At 44.4% G+C, this 10472-nt stretch overlaps 1 protein-coding gene across 1 annotated transcript; it reads right to left on the reverse strand.

Annotated features, from left to right (window-relative positions):
* Positions 1–246: 246 nt before the first annotated feature.
* On the reverse strand, positions 247–9673 carry cdipt (CDP-diacylglycerol--inositol 3-phosphatidyltransferase (phosphatidylinositol synthase)). The gene is made up of 6 exons (XM_036938006.2): positions 9440–9673; positions 6593–6727; positions 3932–4085; positions 3321–3402; positions 2759–2840; positions 247–2481 (listed from the first exon to the last, which is right to left on the reverse strand). Exons 1-6 carry the CDS (start codon positions 9480–9482, stop codon positions 2336–2338), a joined length of 642 nt encoding a protein of 213 aa, XP_036793901.1. The 5' UTR covers positions 9483–9673; the 3' UTR covers positions 247–2335.
* Between the last annotated feature and the right edge of the window lie 799 nt (positions 9674–10472).

A 10472-nucleotide genomic window follows, 5' to 3' on the forward strand; every position in this document is an offset into this window, starting at 1 on the left:
GGCCACTGTACAAGGTGGGACCTGTGTGGTCCAGCGGTTGCAGCCGCTCACCCTGGCACGCATTTGTGCCAGAGTCGGCATGGGTTCGAGTCCGGCCCACTGCCTTTTAGCTCGCCTTCCCCATTTCCAGCACTTGAAGGTCTCTTGGGCGGAACCAGAGACTGGGATTGGTCCTTTGAAAAAGGACACTGTACAAGAAGCCATGCACATAATAACTGAAGATACTGGCATAGGAGAGCAAACTGGTTGGTTCAAAGATGTCTTTATTACCTTTTCATCTATTACCGTTGACAAAGACATTCTGAACAATATCTGCAAGCCGGAGGCACTGCATGGAAATAAAACCTAAAAACACCTTTCTTACACAGACACCCACAATGTATTTACAGATGTTATCGTAGATCTTACATGGCTTGGTTTTGTTTTGTTGTGCTCCTCCCTCCCACCTTCGCAATGACCCAAAGTACACAGCACATTCTCCCAAATGTCTTGTTGAACTCAAATGAACTAGAGACCTTTGACGCCACCTGGCTGATAGCAACGTCACGCCACTCCAAACCTAGTTTCTAATGGTTGACGATAAAACAGATCAGCCACAGTATATATATATATATATATATATATAGTACACAAGGTCACACAGTGATGATAGAAAAGCTTGTCGAATAATATTTATAACAAACACTCAAAACATAATACTCAGGTGGTCTTCACTTGAGCTAAGGAATGTGCCCAATATTATAGATGAATGCATGTCTGTAAGCAAGTATCTGAGTATGTGTGTGGCAAGCTCGTGTGTGTGTGTGTGTGTGTGTATACACGTATCTGCAAAAAAAGGTGTGCGCACATGGCTAAGAAAGTGTGTGCATCTTCCCCATCCAATCATCACTGCAACGTAAAAGTCCAACACCACCTCTACAGTCACCACTACCCAGGGGCGCAACTTTTAGAAGTGGGGGGGACAATTATTATTATATATATATATTTTTTAATCCTTTCAGATAACCACTCCAAACAGTCTACCCGACCGCTCGGAGCCGTCCCGCATGGTCCTAAAGCACACCATTGCCTCGTTTTATAATCACATTCCAATGATAAAACCTGGGGGCGACAAAAATGACATTTCAGAATGTGTGTGTGGGGGGGGGGAGGAAACATGTCCCCAGTGAAAGTTGCGCCCCTACCATTACCAGTTGGTACAAGTTGCAACTAAGCACTGGTTCAGGGTCAGATATGCTATCCTCCTGATGGTCAAGGTTAAGAGTTGTGGTTGGGTAATCTGATCCTAGATCTGTGGCCTGGGCAACTTCTACATTTCACGGTAAGCACCTACACCTGTTGTATTTGGTCCATGTGACAAATAAAATGTCATTGGCTTTGATTACCACAGTAAAAAAAAAAGAAGAAATAATGAGAACAAAAAAAGAAAAGTAAAAGCTGTAAAGACCATTTCAAATCGTTACTGATGATGACGACAGAGAACAATAAAAACAACCATAGGAATTTAAATATTAATAGGAACATCAATAGTAGTGACTTGGACGTTACCACTTAGAAAAAAAGAGTATTTCAAGATAACACGTATCGCTCAAACCCTTGGTTATGAAGTCTACTAAATAAGGTGTGGTGGAAAGTGATTCGTGTTGGCTAGTTAGCTAGACAATATTAAAGCCTGCAATGATTTGCTCGCATACAAAAATATACCACCACGGTTTACTTTTTCAAGGTGACACCGGTTATAATGTCAGGCTTTACAACACTATACAAGTAGGCTTGATAACAGAAGGTTTAAGTTGTTACAATATTCTAACTAAAATAAATAACCATCATCAGTTTGGTTTTTAAAAAGGTCCCCTGACTAAGCTTACCTCCATCTTTGCTACATCACACAATAATATTTGTTCTCACACCTTCAACTCTATTCAACAAACACAGCAACTCTGACTCTGCTTTCTGTCTGTGTCCCAATCCTCTCAAATATCCTCATTTCCTTGCTTAATTTTCTTGTCTCCTTCCCTTCGATATCACTAACGTTTTTTCCCACCCAATGATTTCACGTCCTTTCCTATCAGTGCTCAAGCGGCGACTAAAAAAAGTGGGTTATTTGAGACTTTTGGGACACAGGGTGCATCTCAAGTCTAGTGGCTTCCTCTCCTCATCTCCAATCCTTTCTCTCGTCTGATGTGAAATAACTGGATGGGTAAGCAGTATTGACTTGTAGGCATCCACCTTTCTGTTTTCACCAATCGCTTGTTTTCCGATCAGTGCAGATGGAAGGAAAGGACACGAGGAAAGGAAGCCACTTTAGACTATTGAGATGCACCTCCCCCTCCTCTCACTCGGCCTTGCTCCTCTCCCTCTCACGGTCGGACACGTCGATGGCAGCCATGTTCCTGGAGGCAGTGATCAGGTGCAGAACGCTGATGGCAGACTTCAGCACACACACCACGGCACAGACACCAAGCAGCCACTGCAGCCACACTGGAGAAGAGACAAGAAGAAGAAGTCCCGTTGTTTCCACATTGCCCCCTTCCTAATGCGTAGGACCTGCTGTACAGACCAGCTATTTAGCAGAGGATTACTATGCTTCTGTGAGTGAATATGAGCCGACGTATTTAGACCGAGGCAAGAAGGGAGGGATATTACAGCGGGAGAGAACGGAGAATGGAAGATATGCAAAGGGAGAGAAAAGAGAAACTAAGAAAAGAAGAGGTGCGGGGGGGAGGGGGGGGAGAGATGACAGAGTGAAGAGACTCACCATGGGGTTCCTCAATGTAGTAGGAGACGTAGAGCAGGCAGAAGAAGAGCTCGTTCCCCATACACATGACAAACAGCACCGGCTATGGAAGACAGCAGTTAGATCAGGCTGTTGGCACACGTACGTACGTGTGTGTGTGTGTGTGTGAGAGAGATGGAGTGTATGTAATAATTGTGTGTGCATGGGTGCATGCTAACTGTTAAGAGTGTTGGGCCAGTAACTGGTTTGAATCCCCAAGCCGACAAGGTGACAAATCCGTCAATGTCCCCTTGAGCAAGGCACTTCACCCTAATTGCTCCTGTAAGTCTCTCTGGATAAGAGCGTCTCCTAAATTACTAAAATGTTAATGTAAAGTGTGAAAGGACTTTTTTTTGGTGGTGTGTGTGTGTGTATGACCATGTTGGTGTGTGTGTGTGTGTATGACCATGTTGGTGTGTGTGTGTGTGTGTATGACCATGTTGGTGTGTGTGTGTGTGTGTGTGTGTGTATATATGACCATGTTGGTGTGTGTGTGTATATATGACCATGTTGGTGTGTGTGTGTGTGTGACTGGATTTCTTACACGGGAAGTATAGTAGAGGCGAAGAATGGGGTTTCCAGATAGATCAATGGCCTTGTGGCTGGTGGATCCCTTCATCATTGAGCTGAGACAGAGAAAGAGTGTGACAGAGAGAGAGCGACAGAGAGAGAGCGACAGAGAGAGAGCGACAGAGAGAGAGCGGGCAGCGAGAAAAAGCGGGATGGAGAGAGAGAGGGAGCGTGAGAGCCCGAATGAGAGAGATACATAATGAGAGAGAGAGAAAGAATGAGAGAGAGGTTTAACCTTTAATTCAGTACAAGGACATAACACCACCATTTTCATCACCATTACATACGCATGTGATGGCCCTGGGTGTATCTCAGTAGTCTAAAAACAGCCCCATCTCCATCCACATTGGGGGAAAAAAAACACACGCTAAAGCAATATTGTGGGTGGACCAAAATCGGATGGACCAACAACCTATACACACACTTGGCTGTGGATGGGGTGAGGAGCCCCAATACAACTCAAAGAAATGGGCAACAAACCCCCCCCACTTAATGGACACAAAACATTCACTGAATCCATGATTATTTGCGTAAATCGTATGTAATGTACAGTTCATGGTTCTCCGAGGCTCTTTTGTTACGTACCTGTGCAGGTGGAGCCAGTGGCTGGCGATGTCCAGGCTCATGCTGATCTGGAAGAGGAAGGTGTAGGAGGGATAAAGCAGAGCTAGGTTGACCAGGAGACACATGGTGGCACAGCGGTCTGTCAACATGTCCAGCATCGCACCAAACTTAGTGCCTACAGGACAGGGGAGAGACAGGGAGAGGTTCTCTTTGTATAGCACAGCGATTTATACAAAATGATTACCCAAATGTTTTTTTTTTTACAAATTATGTGAAAAGGAATTAGAGAATGCTGTGCAGGAACTTTAGCCACCGGCTGGCAAAGCTCCAGATAGCTTAGACATTTGCAAACTGTACGACTCAAGTGTCTGGAAAATGTGATGCCATGCAGTGTGTTTTACCAAAGACAGCGAGAACACAAATCGCTTCACTCCCAATCAATAGACTCCTAAAGTCATCACGATACAGTATTCAATATGTCTGTCTAGGTTTGGGTGATATACCTTTAATACTGTATACTGGGATTTCAAAACACAGACTGATTTTCAATGCATTTGGTTTGCTTACTTTCTAGCTAAGTGGCTAAGTGGCTAAATGTCAAGACCAATCATCTTGGTTACAGCAGAGACATTCAATCCACTCCTGAATCAAGGTCCCTGTTGCCTAAATGGTTTTGTGTGTAATTATTATTATTATATATTTTTTTAAAGATTTTCAATACTGCCCCTTATATGCACTTCCGGTAATACCGTGTACCTCGGTATGGTACAGAAACGATATGACTGTATGAAAATCTAGACACCGCCCGACCTTATGTCTGTCGGCTGCAGACCACTGGAGGTTCCCACTGGTCACTAAAGACACATATAGGCAAGACTGTGTACCTTCACATTTCCGCTCTGTCTATTGTGACATGCCTTCGCTTCTGCCATATTCATACTCCTGTTTCAGGCATGTTTCAACCACTCGCCCGATCGTTTGATTTCCATTCATGCCCTTTAAAAAAAATATATATAGTTGATAATTGTTAGACGACAGGCCTATCACCTGCTGCCATTGCCGTGATGACAAACACCGGCAAGTGTCCAATGGAAACCTCCTTGTGACCCGCCGTGTTCGACATGAAACCCTGATTAAGACTTATTCATTACCAGTGTTATGAAACCTTACAGATGCAAACGGCAAGTGTTTTAGCCAATACGCAACACAGACACATCAGCATCTCAGACAAGGACTTTAAACCTCAGATTCTGTCATTTGTGCAGCTAATGAGCTCCGGTTCATGACCACGGCACTACTTTATAATAGAAGAGAAAGGACAAAGGCGAGAGAAACATTCTAGCTGTTATTCTCCAGGATTGCCTGAAAGCCAGAGACAGATTTAGACTTGGAACAGCTGTGGCAATATGGGCAGGAACTGTCATACTCCGGGCGAGATGTGGTCCAAACTGTACAAGAGGGCCCCAAGTGACAAGGATCTACCGGACGTGGGCATCAACAGCGCCCACTAGTCCTCCAGGCCCACTCCTCCGGTATGATGGAGCATGTGGCTGACCCGTCTATGTGGAGAGGCTAAGCAGGGGGAGGGTAGCCCTGGTCATCTCCACGGTGTTAGAGGTGATCCTCATAGCCAACAAGGAGGTACCGTTGGGACATGGTGGGGGGGGGGGGGCATGCTGCATCTGGTGTTTGCCCGGGGAGAAGGCCTCGGCGGTGCGCAACTGGATGGATGAGTATCTGAAGCTCGTGCAGATGGATCTGGAGACCGAGCCACTCCTCCTTGAGGACACCAAGCGTGTGAAGGGTTTAACCAGCTTTAACCTGACCGCGCGCCTAAGGAACGCAACGCTAAGAGACGACCAGACGTCCTCCCGCCCCATGGCGCACCGGGTCAGCGGAGCCGCCTTCCACTCCCAGACGCTGACCGAGCGGGCTTGACTGGAGGAGGGCCACAAGACGGTGGGGGGCGAAGAAGACATCTACCTACAGGATCCACAGGAGCTGATGGGAGTGTCTGGAACCTAAACCCCATATGGGATGTTGAATCGACTATGCTTGGTACTTCCTGCTGGGTTCAATACGTGAGAGCAGAATAAGTGGAGGAGTAAATCTGTTGATTTTCAAAGCCGTGATCTGAAGTACTGTCAAGTAAAAGGATTTTGTCGCCAAATTTTTATCAACAAACAACGACGGGGGGGCAAAGAGGTACTTCACCGACATCCAGAATAATAACGTGGGACTGTCATTGTACCCACCTAATACTAAGTTTGTTGCAAAAATAAAAGTGTTGCATTGTGTCGTGGTGACTTTTTTTTTATATGGACCTAGGTAGGGATTAGCGGCTCGTGCACACGAATAGGCACGACACACGCGTGCACACACACAATCCATCTTCCCTGTGATGACCCAGTTCCACTTTCTGTAATTATAATTTTTTTTTTCCGTTTAAACAAATAATATGGATAACATGAAGCGCATCCCGTCCGTATCATTTCATCAGGTAGCCTAATCAGGATTTACCTTTAGTGGACAGCAGCCTTATAAGAACATTGTTCCGGTCTTTGATATCAGCACCAGGCTCATATCAGTCCGACTCTTGAGACCCAGAGAGTCTGAATAAATCTATCATGGGTTGACTCTATCACAGGGTAAAAACGACATGAATAGTTGTAATGGTGGTACCTTGGTTGAGGGCGCGGGCGGCGTGCCCATCAAAGGCATCCAGGAGGGCACTGAGCAGGTAGAAGAACACAGCTGGTACGGGACAGCATGGCATCAGGTAGAAGGCAAGCAGAGCCAGCACGATGCGGGCATAGCCTAACAGAGAGGATAGGATCAGAGGAGAGGGGAGGACGAGAGAGGAGGAAAGATGAAAGGGGAGGAGAGGGGAGGAAAGTGGAGGAAAGAGGAGAGGGGAGGAAAGAGGAAAGGAGGGCCAAGGGTGGGTGAAGGAAGGTGGTGGTGTTAAAAACAGGATTTGGCCAGCCCAATGTGACAACGCATTCTGAGACAGAGACCTTCGCCCCCTCTCTGCGAGAAAAATCTCCAGGCATTCTAGTGAGCTAGATCATCTTAAAGATTTTCGACAGAGAACATTCCCATCCTAAGAGAGAGTCACTAAGAAGCCACACATCCGAAGCCCTATCCCTAACAGGACGGTTATGTCGAGGCCCCCCATCCGATTTGGGTTTTGATTATAGACTTTAAATAGAATATCTGACCTCTTTAAAAATACTTGTTGACTTTGTGTCTGTCTGGCATGCCAGATGGATGAAGGGTCTACTTTTCTAACTGTTGGGTCCATTTTTCCAGTCAAGTTCAATCAAGCCCAGATAAAGCACTTGAAATGAATTCAAATAGTATTTAAACCAACCCAGGTCTGGCACACAAAACAATCCTTCCAATACATAGCTAGATGGTGATACAGGTTGCTGGCACTGGCGCCTTCACACTACTGTTACACTACTAGCCATCTCTCTATAGCTACGTGTATTGTGAATATACAATGCATTCGGAGAGTATTCAGACCCCTTGATTTTTTTCCATATTTTGTTGCGTTACAGCCTTATTTTAAAATTCCACATCAATCTACACACAATACCCCAAAATGACAAATCGAAACAAGTTTAGACATTTTAGAAAATGTATTACACATTTTTAAAAACAGAAATACCTTATTTACATAACTATTCAGACCTTTTGCTATGAGACTCGAAACAGGTGCATCCTGTTTCCATTGATCATCCTTGAGATGTTTCACCAACTTGATTGGAGTCTACCTGTGGTAAATTAAATTGACTGGACATGATTTGGAAAGGCACACACCTGTCTATATAAAGGTCCCACAGTTGACAGTGCATGTCAGAGCAAAAACCATGACATGAGGTTGAAGGAATTGTCCGTAGAGCTCCGAGACAGGATTGTGTCGAGGCACAGATCTGGGGAAGGGTACCAAAAAAATGTCTGCAGCATTGAAGGTCTCCATCATTCTTAAATGGAAGAAGTTTGGAACCACCAAGACTCTTCCTAGAGATGGCCGCCCAGCTAAACTGAGAAAACGGGGGAGAAGGGCCTTGCTCAGGGAGGTGACCAAGAACCTGATAGTCACTGACAGAGCTTCAGAGTTCCTCTGTGGAGAAGGGAGAACCTTCCAGAAAGACAACCATCTCTGCACCACTCCACCAAATCAGGCCAGACAGAAGCCACTCCTCATTAGAAGGCACACGACAGCCCGCTTGGAGTTTGCCTAAAGAACTCAGACCATGAGAAACAAGATTATCTGATGAAACCAAGATTGAACTCTTTGGCCTGAACGCCAAGCATCACATCTGGAGGAAACCTGGTGGTTGCAGCATCATAATGTGGGGGTGTTTTTCAGCAACAGAGACTGGGAGACTAGTCAGGATTGAGGGAAAGATTAACGTAGCAAAGTCCAAAGAGATTTTATATTTTTTATTTGACCTTTATTTAACCAGGTAGGCCAGTTGAAAACAAGTTCTCATTTACAACTGCAACCTGGCCAAGATAAAGCAAAGCAGTGCGACAAAAACAGAGTTACACATGGGATAAACAAACGTACAGTCAATAGCACAATAGAATAATCTGTATACAGTGTGTGCAAATGAAGTAAGGAGGTAAGGCAATAAATAGGCCAATAGTGGTGAAGTAATTACAATTTAACAATTGCAGATCCTTGATGAATACCTGCTCCAGAGCGCTCAGGACCTCATGGGGCGAAGGTTCACCTTCCAACAGAACAACATCAGAACAGCACACAGCCAAGACAACGCAAGAGTGGCTTCGGAACAAGTCTCTGAATGGCCCAGCCAGAGCCCGGACATGAACCCAATCGTTCATGGACATCTCTGGAGAGACCTGAAAATAGCTGTGCAGCGATGCTCCCCATCCAAACTGACAGAGCTTGAGAGGATCTGCAGAGAAGAGTGGATAAACTCCCCAAATAGGTGTGCCAAGCTTGTAGCGTCATACCCAAGAAGACTCGAGGCTGTAACCGCTGCTTCAACAAAGCACTGAGTAAAGGGTCTGAATACTTATGTAAATGTAATATTTCAGTATTTTAATAGATTAGCAAAATGTCTAAACTGATTTTGCTTTGTCATTATGGGGTAGTGTGTGTAGATTGATGAGGGGAAAAACACAATTGAATACATTTTAGAGTAAGGCAGTAACGTAACAAAATGTGGAAAAAGTCAAGGGTTTGAATAGTTTCAGAATGCACTGTAATAGCCAATTCATGATGGCAAAACCGGCTCAAATCAAAACACAGATAACATTATGCTACGATTGACTAGGCTGATACCGTAAACTAAGTCACTTCTGTACATCACGCTGGTCCGTACAATTGACCTTATTTTAGCGCCCAAAAAACGTAATACTTCCAGATCAACTGTAATATATATATATATATTATACCTACTGTAGCTAGCTGCTAATTTGCTAACGCAATCTAGCAAAACATTTTAGCCAGTTTTCATTGGATTGGCACCATCCATGTAAATAGAAACTCACCGATCAAATTCGGAACGAAAAGGAAGATGTTTTCCTCGGCCATTGCAGTGGTATTCAGGTGTTTTCGATAAAGGTTATTTTCGACAAAACGACAATATTTGTCTAATTCCACTCTTCAATCTTTAGCTACAGTAACCTTCTGACTTCCTCGAATGTAGATTTTTATTTTTGACATAATGCTGTGCGACGTCAGACTTCCGGTGAGACGCACAACTAGGCACCTCCCCTTTAATTGTAACATATCGTCCCAAATGACACCCTATTCCCCTATATAGTGCACTAAATTTAATCAGAGCCCTATAGGTCTTGGTCAAAAGTAGTGTACTAAATAGGGAATAGAGTACCATTTGAGACATTCTATAGCCTCAATCATCAAGGACAGGGGACAAGAAATCAAGCTATTTTTGGCTTATGAGGGCACATGCACATCGTATGCATGCATGAGTGTCCTACTTGCTATTACTGTATGAATGATCCATGTACATACGGTAAATTACTGCAAACTCACTTTGCACTGCAAATAACAGCTGGCAATGGCAATGTTCTCAGTCAAAATCAGTAAGCCAATGATCACTCTTGGCTATTTCAGGGCCTTAAAGGATTCTTGTAAATCTCTACAAAGTGTGACCGTACAACCTTGGCCCAGAGTAGGATTTGATCTGCAGTGGCCTGTACAATTGTGCCTGAAATCATTACTGTACTAGTTGTAAAAGCTGAACGGATCTGGATGACCTCTACTAAACACTATGTACTGACTCCGGGGCGTGTGAAGGACCACAAGGATGTCCGGTAAGAACAGAGCCAAAGGATGTCAGGGCAAAGAGGTTTTATTGTCACCAAAACACACTCCCAGTGTAGTGGAGGGCATACGCTGTATACCCACTATTTTTCAGTGGGCATTGCGTATATTTACTTCTTAATCCCCACTGTAGTGTAGTGGATGTATAGGGCGTATCAATTAATAGGGTTGATGGAACAGATCGGAATGTTTAGCTTAACATTTGATGAACTAGAATTTCTTTACATTTTAGGC

The sequence above is a fragment of the Oncorhynchus mykiss genome, chromosome 12 (genome assembly GCF_057628025.1).
Source record: "Oncorhynchus mykiss isolate SJ-2025 chromosome 12, ASM5762802v1, whole genome shotgun sequence".
Lineage (NCBI taxonomy): Eukaryota > Metazoa > Chordata > Actinopteri > Salmoniformes > Salmonidae > Oncorhynchus > Oncorhynchus mykiss.